Source organism: Squalius cephalus, assembly GCF_949319135.1.
Source record: "Squalius cephalus genome assembly, chromosome: 24".
Classification (NCBI taxonomy): Eukaryota; Metazoa; Chordata; class Actinopteri; order Cypriniformes; family Leuciscidae; genus Squalius; species Squalius cephalus.
This window is the reverse complement of record NC_137145.1, coordinates 12,357,694-12,373,079: the sequence shown is the minus strand read 5'-3', so window position 1 is coordinate 12,373,079 and position 15,386 is coordinate 12,357,694. Positions and strand designations below refer to the sequence as shown.

The 15,386-nt window shown below is 37.5% G+C and overlaps 1 protein-coding gene across 9 annotated transcripts in view; it reads left to right on the top strand.

Annotated features, from left to right (window-relative positions):
- ntm (neurotrimin) overlaps positions 1 to 15,386 on the top strand; it is a 330,112-nt gene that overhangs the window by 282,887 nt on the left and 31,839 nt on the right. For all 9 annotated transcript variants that reach the window (XM_079860410.1, XM_079860406.1, XM_079860408.1 and 6 more), the window contains one exon: positions 475 to 707. In XM_079860410.1, coding sequence (XP_079716536.1) covers positions 475 to 707 — 233 coding nt within the window. The remainder of the gene's footprint in view (positions 1 to 474; positions 708 to 15,386) is intronic.

The following is a 15,386-nucleotide window of genomic DNA, read 5'->3' as shown; positions in this document are numbered from 1 at the left end:
AGCTGTAATTAGACACAGCATGTCCTCATTTAAGGAAGGCCTGTAAGTAATTAGCATCTAATTCCATTGTATCCGTAATAAAGAGAGATGGCATTGTCTTTAAGTCAAAAGCACTAAGAGGCTGTTCCCCCCTCCCAGCCAGTTTAGCTTTAAATATTATCTGGGGGTCACTGAATTTAATAAACCCAATCTTCAGGAGGGTTTGATCGATGTCTAACCATGTTGTTCTTCCTTGCTTAATATCTAGGGAATACATTCGCACTCGCTTCCGAAACAGATGCAGTCTTCCGACGTACAGTACCAGGGGGACTATTTGAATGAATGCTAATGAATATTTGAATTTAAATGATGAATCCCAGTGCTTTAGTAACAAAAGGATACACCGGTAATAATTCAGTGGGGAACTTTGCTCGTAGCGCACATGCTAATGCTAAGGGTTAAGTATTCTCTTTGGTTCTCTCTCTTCTCTTGTAGTTGCTTACAAGGGGACTTTGTGACACACACAGCATGGCTGAACAGATCAAGTATACTGTACGCCGGAGAGGATAAGTGGTCTGTGGACCCCCGGGTGAGTTTGGTTACTCTGAACCAGGATGAGTTCACCATCAAGATAGAGGATGTGGACTTGACAGACGAGGGCCAATACATCTGCGCGGTGCAGACTAGCAGCAGACCCAGAACCACTTCCGTGCACATCATCGTTCAAGGTGAGTTTTCTGATGTGTCACGGTGTAGAGCACTAAGGGTGAATGCTTTTATACGCTTTTGTAAAGGAGCACTTCATCCAAAATTGAAATACTGTCATCATTTACTCACGCTTGCGTCGTTGTAAAAACTGTATGAGTTTCTATCATCTTTCTGAATGAAAAAAATATTGCAGAATGTCCAGAGTGCCGTTTTCTATAATGGGGATTGGAGCAGTGAAGCTCTAAAATGACAAAAAGGACCATAAAAGTGACACAAAAGTAGTCCATTTGACTTGTGAGCTGTATTTCTAGTCTTACAAGAACCAATAATGTTTCAAATCTTGGATGTCAAACCTGATGTGCTGTGTCCTGTTGCATCATAATTGAACTGAACTTTAAAATGTTAAACAGATTTTCTGCAAATAACCTCTTAAATGTTAGTCTTTGCATCATATTAAGCCATCGTATGACTTCAGAAGACATGCAATATATAAAGTTGTATAAATAACCACTTTTATGTTTCCTATTATAAAGTAACGATCACATTTTCACATTAGAAAAATTTCACAAGCAAAAACGCCCATTGCCCTATTGTCAATAGTGTAGCAATGTATGAAGCACAGCACACAAAGAAGCCACTTTCAAAACAAGCAGCTTTCTGCAATATCTGCTATATTTATTTTGTATTTCAAGTAAAACAAAGTCATACAAGTTTCGTACTGACCATGAGGGGGTGAGTAAATGATGAATTTTCATTTTTAGGTGAATTATCTCTTTAATATGCTTGTGCCTGAATGTGTGCATAAGTCTTTGTGTTTGTACAGGTATAATATCATTTCTGGAGGCCCTTTTTCAGTATCGGTTAGAAACACCTTGAACTCCAGTTACGATATTGGGTATTTTAATGAAGTGGATAATTATGTAATTAATGCTGATTGTGTAAAACCTTGGGGGTGCATTTTTTGCTCCTGATTTGTGTGTCCAGTGTTAATATGATTGATGGCAGTGTCATTCCTGTGCAGTGATGCAGTAAGTCATAACAGTGCCGACTGGAGGTACTGTACACTGGCTAGAGATTTAGAGCACAGCAGCTCACCACTGCAGAATTCCAGCTTTCAATGCAAAACTCATTGAGTAATGCTGTGGGAATTTGTGATAGTCTTTTTTGGTAGTTAAATGTTTATTCCAACACTAATTCTCCATTGAATGAATGATAAGGCCAACAAAATATGTTGTATTTGGCAAACTCATAGTAATGGTGGCTCCTAACCAACATGATGTATCAAAATAATTTGTTAAAAATAAATGTTCAGTCATTCTACATGACAAAATTAGCTTTTGACTATGTTTACCCATCAGGCTTTGTTCACAAATCTTAACCCTCTTTGGTATGTATCATGTTTTAATTTTATCTAATATTTTCCCCATAATATTTTTGACAAAATTAGTTTGAATATGAAAAAAAGCTATAAATTGTTTTTAACACATGCATGAAACCTTAGTCATAGCCCACTTGTTTTATGCACAAGTAAATTACATCAAACACTTGAGACACTGTTATAATTAATTCCAAAAGTCCAATAATCAAAGTTTCCTGCAAAATGATGTTACAAAAAGTTGACCTGTGGGCAAAAACATCTATTTAACATATATAGTCACCATACTATTGGTTTATTTAAAGTTTTCCCTTTTAATTGCAACAATGCAGTGTGATGTAGTTTTTGTCCTGAAAGGCAAGCAAGTTGAGGGAAAGCACCATAGACCAATGAGAAGCAAATAACTAATAATTGTTTCAAAGAGGTCCAGTTATTAACTTATGGCTAATGGTTCAGACCTGGATTTGTGTTAGTTGATAAGCTGTGGTTAAATCTTTGTTTGTTGTAATTAGCCTCACTGACACATGGTTCTGAGAGAGTCTTTGATCTATAAAGGAAGAATTGTACGTTGGGTTAGATGAGTTCATACTTGCGTCAGTGGAGAAGACCTCTCAAGACATCATCAGTTAAACTGAACGTTAGATCAAAGAATGGGCAGGATTTGGGGAAGAGCTGCAAGAAATATCTTTCACATCTATGAAAATTGTATTAGTGGTGTTTGCTGAGGCAGGCATCACTGTTGCATAGGCTTGAGAGTTTAAAATGTAAAATTCAGAAAGTTACTACTACGTATGGCTCAGTTCGCTCCTTCAGTCTATGGTTTGTATTTTTTACAGAACTTGTAGAAGTAATAGCACACCTATTCTCACAAACCCACATACTTTGAGCTATAATTCATGTCCGAAGCACAAACAGTGCAGAACAAAGTCACATGAGTTTTTTTGTATTACATGAGTTCAAATCTTAACAACTGAAATTCAAAGAAAGCAGTTGAAATCCAAAGAAATTTACATCACTATAGTTTTTGACAAAGTTTGTCTAGATAATCTGAATTAGGGCTGTCACTAACGATTATTTTGGTAATCGAGTAATCTGTTGATTATTTGAAGATTAATCGAGTAATCTGATAATACATTTTGTGGTAATAAAAATAGACCGAAGTGAACAACAGCCTTTAAAATGACTTAAAATACATATATAATAGCAATGAGGCAATTGGTTCAATGAAAGTATCAAAAGTAAGCGATCGTATGGTTTTATTGAACAAAACTGTTAAAATACATAATGTAATATACATAATATAAACAATCAATTTATGTACATTATAACAAATGCCTGCAGAGGGAGCCAACGGCCTGGTGATTGTTGTTATTACACTTTACAGCATGATCAAATCCTTCTTTAATATTGACAAAACAACATTTCATTCAAATGTCTACTTTTTTAAAACATCATGGTATCATTTTAAGTAGCCTCCTGGCAAGCACCACTCAAATTTCTTCAGAAACGTAAAAATCTACTTTTCGTATTAATATATCGAACAATCTTGTGCACTATTATTTCAAAGACTTCCAGTTAGCATCAAGACATGTTTTGCTTTAGCATTCCGTATAGCACAATCGGTCAGTTCAAGCCGAGCATTTAGCAGATCCAAGTCATCTGCCCTGTTGCCTTGGTAACGTAGTTCCAGAATACTGCCTTGATTGAGAGTGTGAAGAGATGTTTCGGCACGGAGGTCAGATTCTGCACAATACCTGGACACAACAGCACACTGACAGAAATACAACCGTAACCCACAGTTACCAAACAGCACATAGAGAGCTGGAGGGAATCGCGCATCCCTGATTGGGGTGCGCGGCTATAACCGCAGTTGGTGGCAGACAGACAGAGAAAGCCCTCAGCTGCTCTCTATCTTTACAGTGTAAACTGCACATTTGAATAGAGATCCAATTTGCTGCTCCGTATGCAGAGTCACAGCTCCGCACATCAAATTTATCGTGAGAAATGAGTTCGTAATAACCTGAATAAGCAGGTATTATGTAAACACTGGGAGTGGTTTTGCGAACACCTGCTTGTGATAAACAGCGTAAATCTCAACCGTCGTCACGAATACAAATAAAGGACATGGTTCGTCTTTCTCAGTGCCTGTGAGGGCACTGGAAGGCAAATATTTACAGCCGCACAACTCACTGCTGACCTTGTTAAAAGCATCAACTAGAGATTAGCTCATTAAGGGTTTAGTAAATGAAGTTCTGCACATACAATTTTTTGATGTTGATGTAATTGATTTTTTAAGTCTCATTTCAGTTAAGTCAGCAAGCATTGCAGATGAATTGGATTAATGTATTTTCAAAATGTACACTAATACAGTCTAACTAATATACAGTCATTTTGACTAATGTATATATACATTTAAACAACACACACACAAAAAAACAAAACATTTAATTACTGTACATAACCTCCTGAAAACTCCCAAATACAACATACATGCAAACATGTCTTTAATTATTAATTCTGTTTACCAAAGCAGTCAACATTTATGAGATTAAAATGCCAGCATTACCATAGGAACACAACTAATGTGCCAAGCGAGTAGTGATGGGTCGGTCATGAACGATTCATTCATTTTGAACGAATCTTTAATAGGACTCTGGACTACCGAGTTGTCTCAGAGAGTGATTCGTTCATTTTGTGTTGACCGCGCATGCGCAACATCGTATAGGTTCTCTGTACTGGAAACAGAAATGATTAGTTCACCTCTCGAGTCTTCGGGTCTGATACTTCTGAGTCTTTCATGAGTGACATGATGTATCAGCACTGGACACATAAATGAGTTAATATTTCCCAAACGTTCTCATAAACAATCGCATAGTCCGTTTTTTTTTTTTACATTTACATGCTGCGGTTTTGGTCTCAAATTATAGCTTTTTTATTTCCTTCAATTTATAATTTTTTTGAATTTCTGTCATGATGGTTCTTTTCCATATGAATGTGGTACTAAAGAGTTGGTAATGCTTTAAACTTTATCTATCATGGGGAAAATCACTTTGATAAAGATACCTATATAGAGCCTAATAACAACATGCAGTTACGTGACATAAAACCAAACGACTCAAACCCGAATACTCGAGAGAGATGAAACTAATCAATTCTGTATCCGGTACCGACTGCATAGCTTCAGCCAATGGGACTCATGGGGTTCAATGATGAACGAATGAGTCGAACCCGAAGTTGATAGACTCGAAACGTGAACTAATCAATTCTGTATCCGGCACTACAGACTGCATAGCTCAGTTTATGAGGATCACGTGATGAACTGACGACTCAGATTGGGAGGTGAGGTAAACTAACAGACTTTTTCCTGAAGACCAAGATAAATTAATTAATTTCTGTTTCTCATAATTTGGCCTTTTCCTTGAATTGCAATTTTTTTCTTATTCTAAATGCGATCAACATTTGATGTGTTTGGGGAATTTGGCTATAAACATGTAACATTTTAAATACATTCTGCTGAAATGAACGAAATGACTCGAAAAAAGATTCGAAATGATCCAGACTTCCCACTACTACAAGCGAGCACCGAGTGCGCCACTAATGTGTGTCCCACAAATCAAACCTTACATACTGTAGTTCTGGGAAGAAAAGTAGCTATTACTAGCTAAACATAGGCCTAAATGAACTATAAAAATCAGAAAACGGTTTAGATCAAATTAAATTTATTAGTGGTAGTTATTAGTACGTTGGCCAAGAGAGCTCAACGCGCTGCAACTGAAGAAAACGCATGCAAATAGAAAAACACCCGCAAATTAAGAAAACATCTTCATCAGTTTCACAACACATGTGTGCTCCATATACTGTATCTGTGTGTGAGTGTCTCAACTTTAAAACTTGCCATCTCATCTTTGGACCCTGTATTACCTAACATTTCTTATGAAACTTTCCGTTGTGGTCTGTGCTATTTGCAGCGTGTTTCTGTATTTGGTTGTGTTGTGAACTTTTGCAGCGCATCTCTGTACTTGGTTGTGTTGTGAACTTTTGCAGTGCGTTTCTGTATTTGGAGCACACATGTGTTGTGAAACTGATGAATATGTTTTCTTAATTTGCGGGTGTTTTTCTATTTGCATGTGTTTTCTTCAGTTGCAGCGCTGTTACGACCCTTCTTTGGCTCTCAACCGTCTAGGAATTTTAAAAGGGGAACATTAAGCCAGTTCGGACACCTGTCACCATTGAGCACTGAATGAAATGAGAAAAACGAGAGACATGACAAAATCAAATGAACTTAATTTAATAAAGGTAAAGTAATAACTATTTTACATATGAACAAAGCAAAACGGAAGGAACAAAGGGGAAAACTGGATTGTGCCAAACAAACAAAAATAACATTATCAAAAAGGAACTAACTAAACCATTTCAATCTAATCCTGGACTAAAAAATAAAAAGATCAAAGAAAAAGTCTTCAAAGTCTGTGATGTCGTAACTAAAACTACTCTAACTAACAAAAAAAAAAAAAAAACAGAGAGTGGCACAATCCCTAACCTAGTGTATATAGACAAAAATCAAACTAAATGCGTAAATGTATGTCACGTGACGGCCTTACCTATCCCCTCTCCTCCTTCCCGCTTAACCCAGCTTTGAAGAACTGTTTAAATCTTCCAGAGCTCACAAGAAAGAAGTTTTTGGGCAATCAAAAACAAGGCACGATTAACATGACAGACTAAACACTCAACAAAACTAAATCAAGCAAAGAGAAACAATACACATCACAAGGCAAAATCAAAACAAAAAGTCTCTCTCCCACACTGGCAGTAGGATGTCCCTTAAGTAGCGCTTCCCCAGATGTCAAGCATCAAGATGATGAGGATCCCACCTCACAGGACACACCCACTCAACTCATTACGAATGACTGACAGACAAAACAGCCAATCAGCGATGGCCTGTTAAAGTGAAAGTAAGAGAGACAAAAGAAACCGAAAAGAGAAACACAAAACACCCCCAAAAACTCTCTAAACGTCCCTAAGGACGTAACAATCGCGTTGAGCACTCTCGGCCACCATATATTATTCGATTTTCCACGTCTGGTTAGACGGATCTGTGTAATTAATAGCTAAATAATCATGTGCCAATTCAATTATTTGTCACAAAGCTGCAGATGGCAGATTATGATATTAAAGTTTAAATTATGGTAGTATTAAATCATATGTTTAATTCAAATTTAGATTTCTTCTTATTTATTCTTACGGAGCCTGATTTATTTAGTTTACCCCTAAACATTAATTAATGCATTAACTATCAAACATGTACTAACATATTTAAGGCTGCTGTTATTAATGCATGAATCATTTTGACTCCTGACATAGTTAAGGATCGCTTTTCATTGGTTCATGATTAGTTCATCTTCACTAATCATGAGTTCATGTTGAAGTAACTATTAATTCAGGTATTAGTACATGATTATTTATGCCCTGTTATTGTAAAATGTTTCCCAATAGTGTCATTATTCAGCTGAAGACGGTTCAGTGTTAATTCAGTTCTGTTTAATAACTGTGTAAAGTTGATCAATTATGAAATAAGTTTAATTTAGCTATGCACAACTCTACAGAAGACAAAAATGTCAGTTCAATGTTGATTCAATTCAGGTCAATAACAATGTCGATGTTGCAAAATTCATCAATTATGAAACAAAGTCGAATCATCTATAAAGAAGTTCTGCAGAAAACAGTGTCATCATCCAGCTCAGTTGATTTCAAGTTTTGTCCAATAGTGTCAGTGTGGTCAAATCAATAATATTGCTAAATAATATATATGTGACCAGATCCGTTTTTCCCCCCCTAATGGCACTTGCTTCTTGCATGTTTGCATTGGTTGTCATAGTAATTGACTAAAGTGTTGACTTTACAGTAGCATTTTCATTAATTTGATTGGACAATGTGATTAAAAGTGGAATGTAATAAAAATGTATAATTGCATGCATAGGGCCTCCAGAAAGGTCAGAGCATTAAGAAGACACAACACCTCAAGCTGTTGCTGTTTATTAATGAGCTTCAGGTACCAGAAGCAGAGATCTGCCTGTAATGCAAGTTAACTTGGTTTTATAAACCAGTGTTTCTCAGCTGATGGGTCGCGACCCAAAAGTCGCAAGACCGTTCTGAGTGGGTAGCCGAGTGTGCAGTCAAAGACCCAACGTAAAAAAACAACAATGTAATTCTTAATGTTTTTCTGATGACAGACTTTTATTTTGAAAGACATGCGTGAAAGCTGTTGACGCTTCTGTTAGATGCAGTTTAAGGAAAGAGTGCCTGAGAAAAATGTGTTTTCCTGATTCAGTACCTGCGCTTTAGAATAGATGTTGTCAGGCTGTATGTCAGTGTCATTATTCTTTTGTTATTTTTGGATATTGTTTCGAAATAAAAAAAATTCTCACCTTTCAACAAACTTTCCTGTCCTGTCAGATGTTATGTGTTCGCGGTGTGCACTCTTCGATTGCGCGTGCAAATGTGGAGGCGAGCGATGTACATCACTTCATTATTTATTAGGGCTGCACAATTAGTCACAATTAACATGTAATCGCACTTAAACCGATTTATCTTATTGCGATTATGAAAGCGCAAAGGCTGCGATTATTTTTTTTTATGCACAGCTTGTCAGTGAAGTACGGCTCTGTGGTCAGTAGTAAATGCTGCTCCATCTGAAAGCACTACGAGTTTGAGTCGCTTAATACGTGCATTTAAAAGAGCAAGATGCATCAAACATCTTTCCAAACATGAAGCATTTATCTTGTCCAACAAAAGACAACATTTAATAACATGTTTTTACTCCACACTCACTTCATAACAACAGTTGAGCATCCTTCTATGAGATGATGTGGCTTCTTACACAGAATACGGCACACAACATATTTCATAGTATTCTGTACAGTGATAAAGGCTATGTCAATTAGCTTTGAAGAATAAATATGCTTTATCATCATGCAAATACCCAAGAAGGCTTGAAGTACTCAGATAAACCATATATTGTTGTAGTGTGTTTATTAGTCATTTTTAATCAAAGCGTTTCAATCTTCTATTTATTTAGCTACAGCGATAGTATGATGCCCATAGGGATTTCGTTCCTGGAATGACGTGCGCTATCTTTCTTCTGCAGGGCATATATTTGAAGTGTCTGTGCAAGTGCGCCCTCTGGCTTTCAGGTGTAGCTTTACTGCTGATCACAGAGCCGTGCTGCACTGACAAGCTGCACACAAAATAATCGCAGCCTTTGCCAAATCGTGTGGGGTTTAATTCTGATTAATCGTGCAGCCCTACTATTTATAAAGAGCAAATTAAATTACGAACATGCGATATACCAAAAAGTACCAATAAATGATGTAACTGGTGCATCATGTATGATGCTCATTCTAATCATCAGGATCAGTGTCCATATGTTTTATTAACTGTTCCTTTTAGCATTGTGTATTTACTTAACCCTTTTATTTTAACCCTTTATTTAAAATGAACCCTTATTATTTTAAATTAACCCTTTATTTTCACTTAGAGTTTTTTTCTTTATTTTTGATAACTGTGGTGGCTCATACCAACTTCATTATATTAACAAAAACTAGTTTGAGACTGCTATTTAATAGCCTTAATTTATACTGTTAAATTCATCAGTGTTAGTGATATTCTTAGTTTATGTGTATGTTAAGTAGGGGTGCACGATATATCGGCCGCCGATATAATATCGGCCGATATGGTCATTTTTTTTACACATCGGTATCGTTCCGATGTCAAAATAGGGCCGATGTGAACAGGCCGATATTTGACGTGTGAAGTTGAAGATGAAGTTGACGATGCTGACTCGCGATCTTAGCAGTAGTGAACGCGCCTGAGAGAAATACTCATTTCATACAGATGACATAAGCAGAGAACAGTCTGTTTTCTTTCGTTTTGAATTGTTCTGTTTAAAAATAGATGTCAACCATTTTTGAGAAATAATTTCTTGGTTCAAGTTCCTAAAAATTTGGGTTGCAGCTTAATGACCATGGGAAAATATGGGTCCCATGGCCAAATCAGTTGAGAACCGCTGTTATAGTGTGTGTGAACGTGAAATCATCATGACAATAAGATTTGACCGTGCTGTCATCATGCAACTGTCCGTGGATTGAATCATGACGTCGTACCACAGTGCTTCAGTGGGAAGTCCCATTAAACATCAAAGATGTTTTCATCTTTATGCTTGTTTCTTTCTCAGTCTCTCTTTTTCTCTTACTATATGTCTGTCTCTCTCTCTTACTCTAATACCATAACACATTATCTGAATGTTATTTGAATGAAAAAACATTCATTTAAGTATAAAAATAGTAGATCTGATCTGCATTTTCTGTTTTTCCGCACAGCCATTAATTTATGTTCTCCGGCACATCGTGTCAGCGTGGGAGTGAACTGCGCTATGATCATGTTTGCAGAGGCGAACCGTGTTAACACCAAAACTAATTCATGCTAATCAAAATAGCCGTGCTCCAGAGGTCTCGCTCAGAATACCAGTCAAATCGTCATATTTCCCTCCATGCAGTTGTTGATGTATAATAAGGTCAAGGAGAAACAAAGCCAACTTCTCCTAATCTTTATAAAGCTGGTCTGAGCTGTCACTGCCATTGCCATCCACATTTATGAAGGGAAAGACAGCAGTTGCCTCACGGCTGTTGGCTTCAGTGGCGCTCTCAGAATGTCTTTCTGCAGATGTAGCATGTCATACACACTCGCCTTAGCATCTTTCTTAGAGAAATCTCTTGGCCTCAGTTTCATGTCATTATAGATTGGTTATTTTCCTATGTTTATTGGATAAACTGGTTGCTAACTAAGATCATGTTTGCCAAATGCTGTTGAATGAGAAATGTGTATTTTTTTTTTTTTCCATGTTGGATTGCTTTCCCCATCCCAACTTAAGATGCAGAGACAGTAATTTGTTGGCTTTGATTTCCTTATAAAGAGCTCCCTGACCTAGCCTGGCTGCGCCCTCCTACACACTTCCGCTCAATGTCATTTTCCTTCAGTACTACGTCTGGGACTGCTGTATATTCTTAGGTTTCCAGAAATAATTTTTTTGTTGGACCAATCAGCGAACAGAGGGAGTGGCTGAGAACGATGACGTTGATGTAGTGCGTCAGTTTGAGTTGGAGTTCAGTAATGGCAGCGGAGAAAGACGTGAGAAAAGCTATTCGGTCCGTTGTTGCAAAACTGCCGAATATACAGAAATTAAAGCTGGAGCAAGAACAATGTTTGCTGGTAGTAGACTGGTGATCACTGTACAGCATTTGCGGCAGATCCGAAACGACCGCAGCGGCGTATTGTTAATGATTAGACCCAGCTTCGACAGTTGACTGAATACATCACTGTCCTTAGTGTCAAATATACATTTAGAATTTACAATTGTTCCTTGAACTCTTAAATTCGATGAACAAAACCTGCAGCTCTCGTTGACAGACATCTTATTCTAAACATAATCCTCTGATCATTCGGACTTGTTGTTTCCGGCATACGTCACGACCGCACGTTAGCGATTGGCTATGGCAGATCCTGAGTGACTCTGGCCAGATCCAATTGTTTTGAACTTTAACAGAGAACCCGCCTACAAGGAAGTAAACGTTTCTCAATGGAGAGAGGCCAGACTCTAAATGAAATGTACGAGAGTCTGGTAGAACCAGGCTATCCCTGACCAGCCTGACAACAGCAATTTTGGTTCAGCCTATGGCGTGAAGTTAGTGGCGGGGCTAACTATTGGCCTGAACAGTGACATAGGGTGGGATACCCAAGTCTTGAGTAACTTTATTTCATGATAATGATATATATATATAACAATAGAGTTAGTTTTACTTGAAATAATGTTGTTACTTGATGTTTCTACATATTTCTACCAATTCATTGTGTCTTCTAGTAGCTTATATCGACAACTGCTATAATGACAAATGAGTGAGAAGAAACACTGGAAGAAACGCTTTAAATAAACAGAGATGGAAGAAACTTACTTTCAAAGACAAATTACTGCACTTAAAGTGGAAAGTGTGAAAAAGGAGAGAAACATGTGAACAGTAATTCCTAAAAGCTATAAAGCTGATATATAAGACCCTTTCTTAAAGGGTTAGTTCGCCCATTTAAGACATGAAGTTGTATGCAATCCTTACCAGCACTATAGTGCATACACACTGACCCACTCTGTGGTCACCTCCCTGGTCAGAGTTCTGGCCGCTCGAAATTTTTCAAGAAAGTATTCCCGGTTAGTTTCCGGGGCCTCAAAACTGTGCGTTTTTACGTGAAAAAATTATATGCATTTCAAAGCTTGATTAATTTACATCACAAAAAAACACTCCGGGCAAAATTCATACCTCAGTTTTAATCGGCACTATTTTCTTTCCATTTCTATCAATCCGCGCTGCTGTCAACGTCAACAGTGCACACGTTCCGATGTGCCGGGATCACCGTTCAGATTCCATCGTTATATCCCTATATACTGTTTTAATATTAGACCTCTTTTCACGTGGTTTCCACTGGAGTCTAAACATCAGCTTGTTTACCGTACAGTTTAGACATGGGATTATAAAGTTAGTAAATAGAGCTTACCTGTGATACTGGTACAGCAAAACTCTTTAAAATCTTTTTTTTTATTTTTCCTCCTTGGTTGGGGATGTAATCTCGCTGAAGTGAGCACTGCACACACGAAAATCCTTTATTCTGGATATTTTAGCTCCCGCAGAGTAGCCGATGGCAACCAGCCAAAGCTGTCTCATAGCTATATCCGAAACAGGAAAACGATGGAATCTGAACGGTGATCCCGGCACTTTCTTGTGGTCACAACCTGGGAATTTACAAGTTCGCACCATTGTTAATTTTGTACTTTTTAAGTCGTTGTCATTCGATTGTGTAAACACTATGGAACAGCTGATCGGAACGTGTGCACTGTTGACGTTGACAGCAGCGCGGATTGATAGAAATGGAAAGAAAATAGTGCCGATTAAAACTGAGGTATGAATTTTGTGTTTTTTGTGATATAAATTAATCAAGCTTTGAAACGCATATAATTTTTTCACGTAAAAACGCACAGTTTTGAGGCCCCGGAAACTAACCGGGAATACTTTCTTGAAAAACTTCGAGCGGCCAGAACTCTGACCAGGGAGGTGACCACAGAGTGGGTCAGTGTGTATGCACTATAGTGCTGGTAAGGATTGCATACAACTTCATGTCTTAAATGGGCGAACTAACCCTTTAAGGGACTATGATGTAGCCCATCTGCATTTGTCTTTAAATTGTTTCTGTCACATACCTAGAGGACAGGATTATATCCAAGCTGTGATGGGGAGAGAGTGCAACGATATTCGGGATACCCCCCTAGCCCAGCAAAAAGCCGGGGATGGCAAAAGCTGCTTTTCGTATTTTATTAGATTTTTTTGAGGAACAAAAATCCAGCGAATGTGTTGTATAGAAGAAGCAGATGAAGTCAAAATTCATTCCCTGATTAAAGACTTTGCATAGTAATCAGCGTCTGAAAGAGGTCATCATTTGCATGTCAAATTATCTGACATTTTCACTGGATGCAAACATGGTTCCTGCAGCTGTGTTTCAAATATTAGGGTCTTGTGTATTCATAATGTAGATGTTTATTTTGGTCACAGAGCAGAGCCATTATATCAGCTTTACATAGGAACAAGTCAAAGTCAAATGCTGTTTGTACTTAACAGAACGGCAACATGTTATTTCATTTGTATTCACGTGCATTGTGACTGGTTTCACTATTGATCGTGTGACTATTGATCCTTGAAGAAAGAGTGCACAAGTGTGTGAAATATTAATGAATGTAAATCAATAGAAATGAGTCATTTTATGAAAATTTTGAGAACCAGGAAGCAACTCTAAACATGCCTTGTTCAGACAGAAATCAAAAATCAAGACATTTCTCCTCAGAATTATTCTGTTCAAAGCTCATTTCAACAGCTTTCGGACATATTTGTTGATACCTCGGTTTGCCCAAATTCTACATTTACTTTACGCATGCATTCAGCAGATGCTTTTATCTGAAACGAATAGAGAAAATTCTAAACAAATTTTAAGCTAGAAATGTGTTGTAGCTATCCTTAATGAAGTAGCTAATCCCAGAATGCATTGCACTGAACTCCAAGATGACAGATGAGGTGAAAGTTGGTTATACAACTTTTTTATTTATTTTAATATTGAAAGTGAAGTGTATACTGTATATTCTATAATGTATCTATATCATTTTTTATTTAGTTTTAGTTTTTAGTTTAACTATTTAGTTTTAGTTACATCAACTGAACAATAAACTGGTTTCTAACTGAGTTTGCCAAATGCTTTTGAATGAGAAATATGTGATTTTTTTCCCATGTTGGAGTGCTTTTCCCATCCATCCCATCCAGATGCAGAGACAGCTATAAGTAATTTGTTGTCTTTGATTTCCCCGAAAAACCTTCCTGCTCAGCCTGACAACAGCAACTTTGGTTCAGCCTATGGTGTGGGGTTAGGGTCGGGCCTAACTATTAGCCTGACCAGTGACATAGGGTGGGAGATGTTCAAATTCTTGTATTGTTTTAGTTTTAGTATAGGCACCTGCCTATTTTGGCAGTGTGCAGCGAGGAAACTCGCTAGGTTTTGGAACAGAGCTCTGCCACTGCTGGTCTTTAGGTTCTTGTGACAGCAATGAAACACAGATTGATTTCCTCTTTCCCAAACTCACTGTGCTTATCAAACAACTGGTGACACTGACATGTGTGCCACAGAAGACAAAAACAACATGTGGTTTTACTGTAATATGACACGTGTCCATGACCATATGACAAGAATGGAGCTGTAGCATACTGTAAGTATATTTTCAGATGGTAGATGTTTTATAAGCTAACTCCCCTTCCAGAATCACTGGCTCCATGTAATTTAGTCCGTAACCATATGGGTCCACTGGCATGGAGTTGAGCAGGTGTTTTCAATTTATTCTCCATGGGAGTTGAGTGACATGCTCACGTGGGGGATTGACAGCAGAGCAACCAGCAAGAGCAACCACCAAGAGCATCAAAAAGTTGAGAAATGTACAACTTTATTCAAATGGGAAAAGAGAAATAGAGGGTGGCAGCCAGTGAGGTAAAGTCAGTTTGTCAGAAGTTTCAAAATCCACCAATAGTTCTGGATTTTTTGGTGTATTCAGTGCACATTGTTGCTATATTGAATTCATATTTTGAAAAATCGTTGCGGCTAGGTTAACAAATGTTTATTAAATTTACTCTATACTTTGGGTAAACAAGGGTAAAGTTTGCACTGTTATTGTGCATAAATATGATGACTTTAT